At 38.6% G+C, this 16,344-nt stretch overlaps 1 protein-coding gene across 1 annotated transcript in view; it reads right to left on the reverse strand.

Annotated features, from left to right (window-relative positions):
- The window catches only part of LOC128261285 (neural cell adhesion molecule 1), a 71,194-nt gene that overhangs the window by 30,661 nt on the left and 24,189 nt on the right, over positions 1-16,344 (reverse strand). The window contains 6 exon segments of the mRNA XM_052994900.1: positions 602-747; positions 1,834-2,037; positions 2,442-2,555; positions 2,642-2,735; positions 4,619-4,736; positions 7,325-7,451. Coding sequence (XP_052850860.1) covers positions 602-747; positions 1,834-2,037; positions 2,442-2,555; positions 2,642-2,735; positions 4,619-4,736; positions 7,325-7,451 — 803 coding nt within the window.

Genomic DNA, 16,344 nt, shown 5'->3' on the forward strand with positions numbered 1-16,344 from the left:
AAAAGAATTTTTTGCAAAAAACTTTTTTAATACTATCAATTAAACAAAATTTAATGGCACAGTTTCTATAAATATTGTTAATTAATGCGAGTAACCAGGTTGAAAACTAAATCAAAGAGTATGCTGTCGTTAAAAAGGGTAAAATAATAGTAAAAATGGGTGGGCCAAAACAAAATGCAAAGCGAACTAGAATCGTTTGTGTATTGTGGAGTTTATATCACATTATCTGTGTTTATTCTAGCCAAGTTGCGGGGGTGGCCGGGGGCACTGGACTCGGACTAGAGCCCGGACTCAGCTGCGAGTGTGAACCACGCCCAGGGACAACAAGTGGGTGGCGGTCTATGATTCTCGTTTCGGTTCTTGTTCTGGTACTGGGGCCTGTCTCTGCACTATATCCTGTGGATGTGGGTGGGACAGGAGTTACGAGCTCCGTTTGTTTGGCATGACTGTGCAAACACAATAAGTTATCGAGCTGAACGTGAGTCAGTCAACAGCAGGATGGAGCCAGCCAACTACCTGCGTCAATTGCGGTCACTTCACTCCACTCTACTCCACTCCACTCCACTCCGCATCCCCGTCCCCACCGACAACGCCCACTCACCTTTGTGCGTCGTAATTGCCGTTTTCCCTTGTACCAGGTAATGATGGCATTCGGCCGAGAGCCAGAGGATTCACAGGACACCTCGTAGCGACGATCGGCAATCATCGAGCTGGGCGGCTCCAGGATTTTCACCACCAGCGGCTTCACTGTAATTGGACAGGAAGAACATTCAATTCAATGCAATTGTAATTAAAACTGTTTACCATAATATTTCATGGTCTCATAATTGTAGTTCGTTTTGTACGGCAATCATTTCATGTACGTTTATTCACTATGTTTATGTTGGTGTGTTTGTGTGTTTGTGTGTTTCCTAGTATCAACAACAATTTGTGTCTATTACGACTCGACAGCTCTCAAGTGCTGCACTTCCTGGCAGGATTATGACTTTGTCCGGCCTTCCGATGCCGTGTCTTGTGCTCGTTGATACTGTATACTGTATACTGTATACTGTGTACTGTATACCGGGCTTCTTGAGCTTTGTATTCCACGTGGATGAAGTGAAACGAGGCCACGGGCTCCTGGGAACACCAGGGCCTGACATTCGAAAGTTGACGCCCCCATCGTCAATGTTGTTCTCTCCAGTTAACATATAATTATTTAATGGCCCTTATAATGCTGCATTTAACATTATGGCAACCGAGCGTTGGCCGGAAAGTTATGCTTGGGGTTTGTGTTTTCCCTAACATAAGGCTAAAGCCTTAACATATAATTATAATGTATTCATTTTGGAAGTTAAAGTGTTGACCTTTACAACACTTTTGAGTATTCTGAACAAGTTTCATTCTTACAATTAATAATTGAAACACGATAAGCTTAATATAAGTTATATAACAACAAATTTTACATCTAATTGGATATTATTGAGCATTAAAAAAAAATGCTCTACAATATTCGGAAAACAAACATCAGAAAAGATTTGTGCGGATACAACATATATTATTTCATATACGTCGAAAGCTATATGTTTTGATGGCTAAATTGGTATCTAAATTAGTACCTGGAGTATACCAACCAGTAATTTAAATTTAAAAAGAAAAAATAGGAAAATAGTTCTTGCCTTTACTAGAATAAATGCTATATCATGTGTATTAAATTCTCTCTTAATGATCTTATCTGAACTCCTTTTTCTGGACAACAAAGTATCTTGTAACCTAGTTGTTTCCAATCTAACCCAAAGACTTTCAACAAAGGTATTAGGGCAATGAAACACACACCCAATCAACGCTACTTACAGTGCATATCCAGTATGAAGCTCTTCTCCTTGGGCTTATCTAATTGCGTATTCAGTGCCTGACATGTGAATACGGAATTCAAATCGTTGCGCTGCACCGATGGCCACAACAGACGGTTCTCGATAACATCGCCGGAATTGTGCTCGTTTTGATTGTCGACAAGCAGTCCATTTACGAGCCAGCGGACCTGCGGTTGCGGCCGACCTATGGGAGTACCCAAAAAAAAAAAAAAAAACAGATATATAAGCAATGGAAAGTTAGAAAAGGGGCACAAGGAGTTAGTGAAATGCTAGTAAAAACGAAAAATGGTGAAAATTAAAAAGTCAAGCTCGAAAAAATACCACAGGCCAAGCCGGAGCCAAAGCCAAAGCAGTGAAAACCCAAAGCAGACTTTGTGATATTTTCATTTGCAGCACTCTTCCTTCTGCGATGTTTTTCTTTGCTGTTTTTTGCCGGTCAAAGCTTTTAAGGAAATTAACAGGAAATTGTCTAGCCGAGCATACGGATATGGCTAGTGTGTGTGTTTTTGTGTGTAGGATGTGTGGGGTGGGTTTATAACGGGGTATTGGGGTTAAGTTCGTCTTTTGTAGTCAGTCAGTTCAACTTACCGCCCACCACACGACAAGTGATAACGATATCGTCGCCCTCCTGCTTGGGTCCCAATTGAGTGCCATTCAGCTGACGACCCCATCGGTCCAGGATGAGTGGCTGCTCCGGAAGTACTAAAGACAAACAGATGGATACGTTTTTCAATGGCACTCAGGCATACAATTCGAATGCCTTTTGATTCGGCGGGGGCAACACTCACTTATTACTGACAAATTGAAACGGAAACTTTGCGTTTGACTGGTGCGAAAATCCACACGACAGCGGTAAATACCCTGATCATGTCGCTTGATATCCTGCAAAAATGGTAAATTATTATTTGTGGTTTTTGTGTGTTCGGCAGGCAGGCGGGAAAACGGGGAATGAGCATGCACACAGAGTCACCCTGCAAAACGGGCTTCCTAGCCATATAATTTTCAATTACTGCATGACACTTCAGCTTTTGTGGTTTTCACTCGAGTGGGCTTAGAATGCCAGCACTGAATAGCCGTTTGTCTCCATTCCTCAAGAGTACTTGTGCAAAACCTGTGTAGTTTTCAATAAATACGATTTTTTGGCATATTGTTCTCATGGGAGCTTTGCATTCAGTTCAACTCATTCACTTATTTAATCACTCAATTGAGCCAGACAGGATTTTTACCATTATTATGGCATTTTCTGGTTGAACATTTATTTGCTACTCAAATCAAATAAATCTTTTAGTGTTAATTGGCTTTTCTAAATATAATAGTAAGCTTAGCTTCTAACAATTTATCCTTCGCAATGGAGCTTATTTGTTGGCATTTTTGTCAAACGCTTTAATTTAAAGATGAAAAAAATATTGGCAACCTTTCTGATTCTTAGTTGCTTTGCTAACATTTCAATGCGTAGGAAGGCTCTTTGACCTGCTTACTTCGATTTGAAGGATATTGGTGATATGGGGCGATATGATAGCATCCATCCTCACATGACAACCACTCATAGATCCGCGACTCCTGCAATCGTCTGCCACACGTAAATAGCGTCAAGTTAATTGGCTTGCAATTGAAACGCAATTAAAATTCATTTACAAGCCCCACTCTGCAATCCCAGACTAATTTTAGCACATAATTCATAAGTAACAATTTTTGCAACACTCCTCCCCTTTGGCTCACCTTGCCCACACCACAAGGACCTTTTTGCTTGGCGGATTTATGGTGGCCGCCTATTCGTGTGCATTTCACATTCATTTCGAAATGCAGCTCGTTAACGAATCCCCCTGACGAAGCTCCTCGTTCGTGGCTTGCTGTTTATTGCTTAACTCACTTAAGACCTTAACTGAGTTGGCCTTTAAAAAGTCAAATGCCGTGGCAGAGACAAGCCCAGGGCAAGGATATCCAAGGAAATCCAAGGCGAGACGATGCGATACGACGAATTGAAGTAGCAAACACATTGCATAAGTACGGAGTACGGAGTACGGAGCACGGAGATGTAGATGTGTTTGTGTGTATCTATGTATTGCATGACAGAAACGCTAAATCAAGTTATCTGTAAACATGCAAGACATTAATAAACATTTCGCGTGCGCCAGGCAATTTAACAACTTTTGATATCTAAATTTGTTTTCCACATTCCATTCAGTCTTCTTGGCCATGTTTTCGCCATTGCTGCTTCCGCTTTTTGGTTGTTCCAGTGCTTTAGGCCACTTTTCTCTCTCTTGGTTTTTATGATTTTACGGGTACGCATTTCAGATTTTCATTAAATGTATAACACTCAATGCGTCATGGGATTTGTATCGTAAATTGCATATGTCGGACTTGAAAAAAATGATTTAAAATCTAAATCTGCATATAAAATAAAAGTTTCACTTCCTATTCAATTTTTATTGTTTCAAGCCAACTAATTTAAATGCATATACTTTGTGCTATTATTTTAACCACTTTTTTATTACATTTAGTTGCCATTTTCTGGGTGGACATTTATTTATTTGAAATGTAAATTCAGGCTAATTGTTTTTTATTTACTCAAATAACCACGTCCAGTTGCCCACAAAAAAGTGTGCAGAGAATGCATCTTTTCAGGTGCATTTCGATATAATGCATTAATTAATTCCGGGTAATTTGAAATGGTAAATCCCCGCATGCGTTTCATTATCACCAGGCCACACCCCATCCGCAAATGAATGGGCATGAACTCACAAGATCCCACGGGTAAATCTCACCTTAATTTCCAAGGTTGCTGGCTGCGAGTCAAAATGGAATTTGGCACGTGAGCCAAAAACCTCCGGTGCTGACCAATGTCGGGGCTGGTCCCGACTCTCCTTATCGCGCACATCGAAGCTGGGGATAGAAGAGATGGGAAACACACACAAAAACATTAAATAACATGAAGCCTTGAAAAATACCCGCCCATGGCCCATTAATATTTAATGTGGGCGGGCCGCGCGAATTAAATCAAGCCCCAAAAATTTCGTCCAGCTAGGAAATTAATGAAATCCATAGCCAATATAATTCCAACTCCACCCCATTTGCATTTTTCCGGACGCCTGTGAACTTTTTGCACGAAAATTAGCGTAATTTATTTTGGCCTGCTCATTAGGCGTACTGGAAAATCGAGGATGAAAAGTGTTTGTGTGTGAAGCCTTGCCAAATGCAATTTATGCGCTGCAGATAAACATTATTTTTTGCTTGGCTTTTTAGGCATTTTATTTCCAAAATTGCTTGGCACATTTAAGTCTGAACTGCATTTAATGGGCTAAGTTTATACTTCCTGAGAGTTTCAAACTTTCCGAAAGCTTGGCTCTTTGAAAGACAATATACGACAGTGGAGATAAAGAAATGAACAAAACAAAATGCAAAACATTTCTTATTTAAGGCAAAAGCTTAGTTTCCTATTCTTCTTCATTAAAGATTTTTTAAAGTGGTTGAGACATTTTAATAAACATGCTAAACAGATAATAATGTGCAAAAATACCTTTGCCCAGTGGCTACAAACCACACTTATTTCCAGCTATTATAATTTATTTCAACCCTTACATTGGTTTACGGGAATTAACATTTATTCCATTCCCGCCTCTTTGGGTGAAACAAAAAAATGGTGGCACACATTTGAAACCAGACTGAGGTCTCTCAATCAGAAGAGGTCCTTTGGCGCCACTCTGACCTTCTGTCTGTGTCTCCTTTTGAGTGGCTCTTCCGCGTTCCACCAAATTGTTGCTGCTGCGGCAGCGATTGCAGCCACTTTCGAATGTTTCTGTGGCGGACTGTGCGTTAAGCGCCCTTTTGTATGCACCACACAATAATTTATGCGGGAAGCCGTCGAACTTGCAGCACTCTCGTTGCAAATGCAACAACTTAATTGCGGCACGGCCAGCAGCCCGACTCAAGTGCAGCAGCGAAGCACCGACGTTAACCCAAATTTTATTCCTTTATTTATTTTTTACTCGTCCTTTTGCGCCGCCGTTTTAATTAAAAACTAAAAAACAGTTGCACTTCGCTTAAATGGCAGAAGAAGCGAGAGCGAGAGTGTGAGCGAAAGCGAAATTGCAGGGCTAGTGCCAAGCTTAATAACGGTTCTCCGGGAGCCTATGCAGCAAATGTTTATGGCTAAATAATACGCAACGAACTGGGCTGCTCGGCTGCTCGACTGCTGGGCTGCACGGTTGCCAGTAGCGCGACTGCATGCAAATTAAGTCTAATAAAAATGCACCGACGGCCCAAGGAGGCACGGCTGAAAAGGAAGCAGGACGACGCGAACGGGGCAGGAAATAAAGTGCACTGACTGATTGAATTTGAAAATACCCTGAAGGCAAATCTAGTTGGCCCAACTGGAAGCGGCGAAACTGGCAAATTAAATTTGTGTGTGTTAAGAGTTAAAGACGCTTTATATACTCCATAACAAGAATCGATTTTTCAAACTAAACTACATTTTTAAGACGAGTGCGTAAAAAAACGGCTATACGAACTTTTGATCTAAATTTCGGCCTTAATAATATCATTCTTTTTGGTGTTTATTGGTGATTTTTTAATAAAATTATAATCAAATTTTAACTTCAAAATAATTTAAACAAAACACCTTAGGATTAAAATAAAAATTTGCATATGCTGAGATTTTAATAAAATAAAAACAGTACTCAATTCTAAATTAATTTTAATTTTTTTTAAGTATAAAGAGTTGATTAAATATAAAATTTAAGTAAATGAAAAACAATTTAAAACATTAAAGACTACATTATGCTTTACTTTAACGAATCACCCCAAGATACCCTAGACGAAGGCAAAAGCAATTATGTAGAGGAAAAAATCTTTGGTTGACAACCAAAAGGCGCAACGTGGCGTGAAAATGCCGTGAATGCAATTAGAAGTTAACACAGTGCAGGTCTTCAGCCAGGGGCCCTCAATTACGGCCACTTTATTATGGACCCGACTTCGGTTGACCTGTGATCTGACCTGCGTTTACTTGGCCATTTTCCGTAATTTAATCTTTGGAGCCGACGCTCGACTTCAAAAATTTTCACCGGCACATAATACCTGTGGTTTGTCATGCCCCGAGGTTAATCACTCTAAATTAGGTAAACATAATTAAGTTAATACCCAGGCACAGACAAAGAGAAAACAAAAGTCAAACAAAAAAAAAAATGAAAAAAAAACAAATTAAACAAAAACAGGTGGGGATGCTAAGCTAAATCACACATCCTGGTAACGCACACCGGCGCAGGCAAGCACACACACAGGCACGCACACCTACAGGCATACTTAAAGAGGGCAAAATCATAGCATACTTATGTGAGTCAGCGCCCCAAACGATTTAAAAAGGTAGCAACTCTCGAGACTCTCGTTTGCATTTAATTATATGTGTGCCTAAGCCGAGACAATGGACCAATTGTGTTTTCAGACTAAGGACCGTGGACTGAGGACCCAGGACTCACCTATAGAGCGGTATGCCGGCATTATCGCGGAACCAGAGCACCATATACACATTATCCAGTGGCTCCGTGATGGGGCAGGGCAGTGAAACTGATTTCCCCTCGACGGCATCAATGTCCTTCGTTTTCACTGCGGTCGGTTCGGTGCCAGGCAAATTATGTTGTCACGGTTATTGTCGGTTTATTTTTTCGTTTGCGGTTGGTCAGCATCAGCATCGGCATCGTCGCCATGAAAATAGAAAATAAATGCGTAAAATTTGTTAATTAAATGTTCCAGTTTCCATCCACGCTCGCCGTGGCATGCGTGGCTGCCTCGTTTCGAGTAAAGCTTTTAGCAATTAAATGTTGATGGCGGCTTAATTCCTACGTAATTACAAATGCGTAAATTTGAGCCGTCCTTTACGGCACCCAACATTCCGCACCCATTGGCTTAGCAACTGCCGGCCGCCGGCGTCCATGTTTATTTATTATGCATGTGCAAATGCGTGCACCAACATTTTTTCGCTTTCGGATTCGACAGGCTTTTAGGCCCTTTTATAGGATCAAAACTTGCAAAGCTTAACAAGCAAAGTTAAAGTTTGTGCTGGGCGAAAATGAACATTAGCAAAATTAAAGCAAATACTGTGGGCTTTTGAATAAACGGCACCCATTACAGAGATTAATTTAAATTTTATACAGAGAAAATATATTTAAAGGCTTTGGAACGTACTATATTTCTTAATAAATAAATACATATTGTATTACATGATTAAAAATTGCAACCAAATCGAATTTATATTTATAAATATACTTTTTTGCTAACATAACGCTTAAAGAACTAGTTGACGTATCACTGCATTTATTTATCTTGCTAAGTCAGCAGAAATTTAATTGTTTCCGTTTTTAATTCTCCTATTTTATGGCTCTATGCGGCGTTTAGCTGCAACAACAATTTGGCATTGAATCAAGCCGCACATCAGCAACAACAATAGCTGTCACATGTGCTGCGGCTGCTGCTGCTTTTCATGTTGTTACTGCTACTGCTGTCCCGCGTCATCTCATATCAAATGTGTATAGATAAAAGTATATATAAATATAAATAAAAACGTCTGCGCTGAAAATATTTCGCATCATATCAAAAGCAAAAGAGGCCATAAAAAATCGTTGTGACATCCTTCACAACGCCTCCCCCTAAGCCTATCCCATGTCGTTTCTCGTTTCGCTTTTCTGTTTCTCTTTTTTTCTGCCGCTTTTTCCGTTGACTTTATGTGTAAATATGAAAAAATGTCATTTTATTGCCACAATGCGTCGAAATTTTGTGAAAATTTATTGCGCATACGCAACGTTGTACAATAAATATGCGCTTAAATGCCCCCCAAATGTAAGGGTAAGGGTATGGGTGTGGGTGTCAGTGTGTGAGTATGTTTTATGCTTTCGCTGTTTGCTTAGCACTGCCGCCTTTGTGGACAGAGGCTGGCTCACAGCATCACAACCAGCAGCGATTCAAACAAGAAACACTGGAAAATCGAAAAACATGTTGCCCCGTCTGAGGAATGCCAATGCGTGTGTGTAAGTTGCTAGAGTTTATACTCAACCTTTTTAAAAGATTTCTATTCAAAAAGACATTGTCTGATGTAAATGTTAATATTTAAACGGGCTGGAAATTGCATTGGCCATTCATGGGCATTCTAAAAAAATGCGGTTAAAGTAAGTTAAAAGTTTATTTCCATCAATATTGTACTAAATAATATTTCTTCATTTGTCCATTTAATATGTGAAACTTAGGAGAAGGTTTCAAAAATTTTGAATTATATTTTAAAATTGTATGTAAAACTTTTGTGTTGCTTTTCGCTGGTTTTCGTATAAATATACCACTAATAAAATTGAATTTATTTATATTTATTGTTGTTTCAATGGTAGTATAACGTATTTAGATATGGGACTTTTCATTACAACAAAACACGTACTTTTATAATATATATCGACATTTGCTTAACATTAGCGATACATATTTATAACCAATGTCAGGAGAAATTGAACACCTTTCGGGGCGTACATTAATCTGGCAATTCTAGCTTCTTGCCATTTGTGTGCTGAGCATTCCAATGCATTTTCTAGGTGGTGGTGGTGCATCAAAGGAATGGCAGGGCAAAATGCATAACGTTGGCTGCATTGCTAAACGACTGGAAACAGCTCAACCCTTCCCTGGCAATTTTCAAAATTGTCTGCGTCTGCACTGCTCCACTCTCGACTTTTTTGGCTGCATTTTTGTGTCGCCTTTGGTTTTTGGCCTTCACTTAACTGCGGCAGCCAGCTCGACAGCTCGTGCATGCTAAAAGCTATTTAAATATGCTCTCTTTGAATGCCTTGATTGGCTTACTTGGGCTCTCTCGCATCTCGGGATGCCATTCCTGACCTCCGACCCCACCGACCAATCCCACATCTCCGCTCCTTCTGGCTTGACTGGCGTTCGGTTTGCGTTTGCTTTTGCTTTTGGCTTGCCTTGACTTGGCTGCTGACAAAAATGGAAAGAAGAGCCAAATGAAATAACAACGAACATAGATAGAGAAGTGAAGTGCTGGAGCTGCAAAACCTTTTTCTTGAATTAACCCCATAACGACCATGAGCATTGACGGCTAAAGTGATTTTGCTTATCGGGATTAAAGCGATTACAATAGTCGCTTGGTCAAAATTGCCAGAAAAATGCATTGAAAAAAAATTGTTTAAAGACAATAAATAAATAAATAAATAAATAAATACTGGCAATATATTAATTAATAAGAAGTTGAGTCAATAAATATTACTTTTAAAAACAATTTTTACAAAAACATTTATTTTCTTTCTTAATTCTCATAAATTGTTTAATATTGTTAAAAGCATATCTATTTATACTTCATTTTGTATAAACTCTCTTTTATTTCAGTATTTTGTATTTAAAATACGAATTAAAGCTTAGTTTGAACTATTAAGAACTCTTTAAAATATATTATAGCTATCTAAAATAGCAATTATCACTTGGCCAAAAGTTGTTTGTTTATTGTTAGCTGCGTAAGACAGGCTGTTAATGAGATACAATTATCTGGCACTTCATTGAAATTTCAGATTTAGTGCAAATTGCATTTCAGCTGAAAGCTGTCAAATTGCAGTATTTCATTGCAATGTGTAACCTCATCTTTCACCAACACAATCTGGCTAGTCTAGGGTTAAACTAACCTCAATCAGTATCAGCTACCGCACACACATATACGTAGTCACTAGACGCAACAGCCACCACAGTGCCACGCCCCATCACATACCAGGCTACCCAGCCTGTGCACCCGCCCCCGCCTCCGGCCACGCCCACTGATAACACCCCGCACTCAGAAGCTTTCTGGTGATGCAATTTCAAATGCAAAACTTTAATGGAATTTTGTGCTTGCTGTGTGCATGTGTGACAATAGTTTTGCACAACTTGACGCTCTCGCAACTTTTATGTCAAATGCATTTTGCACATATTTTGTTCCATATTTGAAACTATGAGGGCGGGGACTAGGCACGAGGATTAATTTGTTGTCAGCCAGTCTAATTGATATTTAACAAGGAGTCTCCAGTCGCCCAGCTATTTCTATTCCCAGACATAATTGCCGAAGGGCCTCGAGCCCTGCAATTACCTTTAACGATAAACTTACCATGACGCAACTACTGCCACAACTTTCTCCAACTCCATGCGTTTCGTTATATTTGTTTTTTTGTGCCATACCTGGTGACATTAACACGTCGCCAAACTGAAGCACAGCGGGATGGCAGATAATTGTTAACTCTGGCATTTTTCGATTAATCGTCGGCCTCATTAGCGGTGAAAATTTTTATGATGACCCATGGGTGCTTGAAGGCAATTGCAGTGCGAGTAGGTACGAGTGTGGGAATGAAATGTATGTACCAGCGCAATATTCGTAACTCTGAGATACACTTTCCAGAGTGCAAAGGGCTATTGTGAACTTTATGTGCGTTCTACTTTTTATACCCTTGCAGAGGGTATTATAATTTCAGTCAGAAGTTTGCAACGCAGTGAAGGAGACGTTTCCGACCCTATAAAGTATATATATTCTTGATCAGCATCACTAGGAGAGTCGATCTAGCCATGTCCGTCTGTCCGTCTGTCCGTCTGTCCGTCCGTTTATATGCAAACTAGTCTCTCAGTTTTAAAGCTATCTGCATGAAACTTTCCCAAAAGTTGTCTTTCTATTGCAGGTAGTATATAAGTCGGAACGAGCCGGATCGGACGACTATAGCATATAGCTCCCATAGGAACAATCGGAAAAATAAATGAAAAAAAATTATAACTTTGCTGTTTTTTAATTTTTTGTTTAGTTCTTCGACATATAGTAATGGTAAAATATTTCCGATTTACGGTTTAAATTTCATCAAAATCGGACGACTATAGCATATAGCTCCCATAGGAACAATCGGAAAAATAAATGAAAAAAAATTATAACTTTGCTGTTTTTTAATTTTTTGTTTAGTTCTTCGAGATATAGTAATGGTTTAATATTTCAGAATTACGGTTTCAATTTCATCAAAATCGGACGACTATAGCATATAGCTCCCATAGGAACAATCGGAAAAATAAATGAAAAAAATTATAACTTTTCTGTTTTTTAATTTTTTGTTTAGTTCTTCGACATATAGCAATGTTTAATTATTTCAGAATTATGGTATAAATTTTATCAAAATCGGACGTCTATAGCATATAGCTCCCATAGAAATAATAAAAATATATAAAATAACTATCTAATAATTGAGCTGCAAATAATCATAGTTTCAATGTTTTTTTTTAGCACATACTCAAGTAAATCATAATTTAAATGTTTTCAAAAGTATTTAATTAATGCAATAGCTGCAAGGGTATATGAACTTCGGCTTGCCGAAGTTTGCTTTCCTTCTTGTTTTTTTTAGTTTTAAACCATAATTTGATATTTATTTTTGATTTGCAAAAGCAAGCAGTTTAAATCTTTATGCCAGTCTTAACCTATTTGTTCTCAACATTACGTTTTAAAGTGGTGCTCATATCTTAACGTTATAATTTAAAAACCATATACTGTATGTATATCATTATTTTAGTTAAAATTATTCAAATATTATTCTTTTACTTCAGTTATACAACAAATATACTTAATTTAAGAGAAACAGGCTACTATACCATGCATACCGTAAACAGGCTTGCTTTTTCGTGGACTAATGAGCAATTTCAGACCAACTCTGTGTGTAAAGGCTGACTTTTTAAGCCGCTTTTCTGTCTGTTTCCCGTGGTCGGCATTATAAAAATTACGACTATTATGGTGGAGCATTAAGTCCGCTGCTGGAAATCAACGTATATCGTGTGTTTCCTGTGGTCAGGCGGCCAGTGGCAATCCCTTTAGAGTGAACTCCTCTTTCCGGCACGACCATCAATCCCTCACTCTGCCGCAGAGGATGTTTGTTCTGACTTTTTTCACTGAGCTGGATTATTTGAAGGGATTGCTGATTTATACGCATTCGTGGGCTTTATTGCCGCTGACCCACTGATTTGCTCATGATTGTCATCCATGTCAAATGCTGTTTTGGAAAACTAGAATGCTAGGCAATAAAAGAATGAATAACAGACAGCCAGACAGCAGGAAGAAGGAATGAAAAGGTTTGCTTTTATTATATTATATTTCAAATTTAATCAAATTGAAATTTAGCCAGGACAAAGGATAACGACAAATTGGCAGACAGCCAACATGAAATAAAATTCAAATAAAATTGGCAATGGAAAGAGGGACAAAAACAACGCTGTCCGGTAGCTACAAATATTCAAATTTAATAATATTTTGACATATAATTCAATTAAATTTCCCAACAATTTTTATTGGATTTGGGAACAAATGCTAAAGTTGCCCCAAAGGTATTTGATGGAGGCTAGGAATTTTGATGGCAAAACATTAGCTACAAATAATATTTTCTGTGCGAAGTGAATATTAGCAAGATATATAACAAAAATGTTTTAAACGCTGAGTTTACATGATATGATTTTTATTCAATTAAATGAAAACAACTCGCTTTTATGAAATTGTACGACAATATTTTGTTCCATTTATCTCGAAAGGGCAGGGTTCAAAACAGCAATAAACAAAAGTCTTGTTCAGTTGCCCCTTGGGCAAAACCACATTAAACCAGATATAAGAGATAGAAAGCAATAATCATCGAGAATGGGAATCAGAAAAAAATGGAAGTAGCAAATGGGATAAGAGGACGCTCTGGACCAATACATAAAATGGATTTAACAGGTGCAACAGTATCAGAAGTAAACTGATGTTAAATGGAAACCGTTGCAGTAGCCACATCACTTCTGGCAAAATTCGAAATGGAATCAATGCCAATCGGTTGGTATAGAAGCATCTAAAGTCTCACAAAATCAATACAAGGAACAGGGGGCAACATCTGCATAAATAACAACAACATCAACATCCCAAGTGCCAGAAGCAACAGCACTAGCAATCGGGGCAAACAACTAAGCCCAGTTTTATAATAAAGTAACTGAAATCTGTTGGATGCCCTCCACTACACTACACTACACTATCCCCCTGCCTTTTTGACCTGACTTTGGACCTGGAACTTTGAAACAAGGCTTTGGGGTTTCCTGCTGCTGGATAGTTGTGGGCAAATCAAGTCACTTGTCTGCAGGGGCGACAGGGGCGCTTTCAATTTCATGCTAAACACTGGCAGTGGGGCAGTTCTGGTTTTGGCCCGAGGAGTGCGGGCAGAAAGTTCAAAGGTGTTGACCATTTTGAGGGCAAAAAAGCATAGCGAATATTGAATTTGTTTTAAATGGCAGGCATAATGAGACGACAGCAGTTGGGAAAAAGTTTCCGTTGTCTATTTTGCCACGAACAGCAAAGTAGCAAAGTCAGAGGTCCTGGTTGTGGCCAGACCAGGGCAAACCAGGCCAGGACGAACAATTTATGGCTCCTGTGGGGGCTCTAAATGCTACCAAAATTTAAATATAATTTGTTTAGTTGACTCTTGTCATGTGAATTGGAAAAAGTAAAGATAAAAGGTTTGATGGTAAATTTATTGCAAGTAAGGGATGATCAAGTTAAAGTCGAGAAATTGCTTTAACTTAGAAAAGAGAAGAAAAACAGGGAACAAATTCTACCCATTCAATATAAAAGTTCATAAACTGTCAAAAAGCTTAAAATTGTACCTCAGAATATAAGAAGTATAAGCTTTGCATTTTGAATGCTTTCTTTTCAATAGCTTAATTACTTAATTTAATTAACACGATCAAAAAGTCTTAACATTAAAATATATTTTTACCTGCAAGATACTTGGCCTAAAGGGCATTTAAAAATTCCTTCCTTTGGCTATTGTTATTCAATTTTTTAAAGTCTCTTTGATAAATTATTTTTGAAAACATCTAGAACAAGTCTAGAACTTTTTCTTAATTTCCTTTATTTCCAACTGGGCCCATACAAATTTAATGTTTACTTTGCCCCGTATGAGGGCAATGAAGTTTAACGAAACAAACTTAAGTCATCATCTGCCCAAGCTCGTATTCCGTCTCATTCGGGCTTTGAAGCAAAGTCTTTAAGCTGGTCGTCCTGGCTAAAGGAAAGTCGACTTAATAACCCAAGCCACCTGCGACCTGTGCCCCAAGAAGAGCTATGGAATGGGCCAGAGATTTACATACTAACATACTACAGAGGTGAGCCACAAAATTCACCCAGCTCATAATCTTAAATCTAGGCAATATGATGAGTAAAAGAGAAAGGCGCTGCCGAAGAAACGAAGAGGGGGAGTGGCGTCGAAACTATGAGAATTCGGAATCCTAAATGGAGAAAAACGAGGCTTTCGGCCCGGTTTCTCTGCTACTTTTGCCAAACACACACATAATGATATGCAAATGTGCATGAATAAGTGTGCTGAAGTGTGCCAAGTGAGCAGACTAACACTTATCCCGCACACACACACGCAGATATACACAGTGAAAAAAACCATATAAATAAACATTACCAAGTTTAATTCCAAGTTCGAGTTCACACTGAATGTCATGGTAATTATATATAATTATATAGATATTCCATGAAATAACCCACATTCAATAAAAATTTTCCATTCCATTACAAAAATGTGTAATTAAACAATTCAAAAAATATTTTAACATATTTTTATATATAACTTTATCTCAATAATGTAATAAAGGATGTTAAAAACAATTTAAATAATTTTGTTGTTAAAATTCAATTATATATATTTTTTTTTTAACAATTTAAGTAAATAGTTTTTTTGCTGTGCACCCACAACATCAAAGCGGAGTCGAAGGCTAAGTCAGCTAGTTAGCAGCTAGTGGAATAGGAAAAGGAACTCCTCCGTTGGGTTCGACGTTAATGAAATGTGCAAATGTACCAATTGACCAAACCACCAACACCAAAACCACCCCCACCAGCAAATGCCAATAGCCTCAAGACGCTCATTTAGTCATTTGCATATTAAAAGCTTTTGTCGCACAAAAGGTTAAATCAAAAGATAAAGCGTAATAATTTTTTGCGCCTTTTGGCTTCCTTTGGTTTTGGTATTTGGTCTTGGGGCCTGGTCCTGGTCCTGCTCCTCGACCAGCCCCGCCCCTTTTCCGTGCGCCCCCGTAGTTGTTAACATGCGAATCAAGTCGCGTGGGTGGATTGGCTGCAGGGGGTGAGATGCGGTTGATGAGATTGCGGGTGTCGGCATGTGCGTGTCGATAAAATATTTCGCTTTGACGCTATGTAAACACTTTTGTGGCATTTCTGTGGAGTTTTTTCTGCGGGCCAGCGCCAGTTATGATTGAAGTATAATACATATGGGGCTGAGGCGAGGAAAAGTCGAGCGATTCGGAGGGGAAAAAGTGGCAGAAATGCGAATCAAAGCACATTTCATGTTGGTGGCAGTTGATTGTGTATATAAGGGTTGAGTTCATTTTTGTGAACAGAAATAGCAATGAAATATTTTAAAACTAATTGGAATGTTGCCAATTTTTAAACTTAAATTAAGTGCAAAAATATCTCTAT

This window comes from Drosophila gunungcola, unplaced genomic scaffold (genome assembly GCF_025200985.1).
Source record: "Drosophila gunungcola strain Sukarami unplaced genomic scaffold, Dgunungcola_SK_2 000001F, whole genome shotgun sequence".
NCBI lineage: Eukaryota > Metazoa > Arthropoda > Insecta > Diptera > Drosophilidae > Drosophila > Drosophila gunungcola.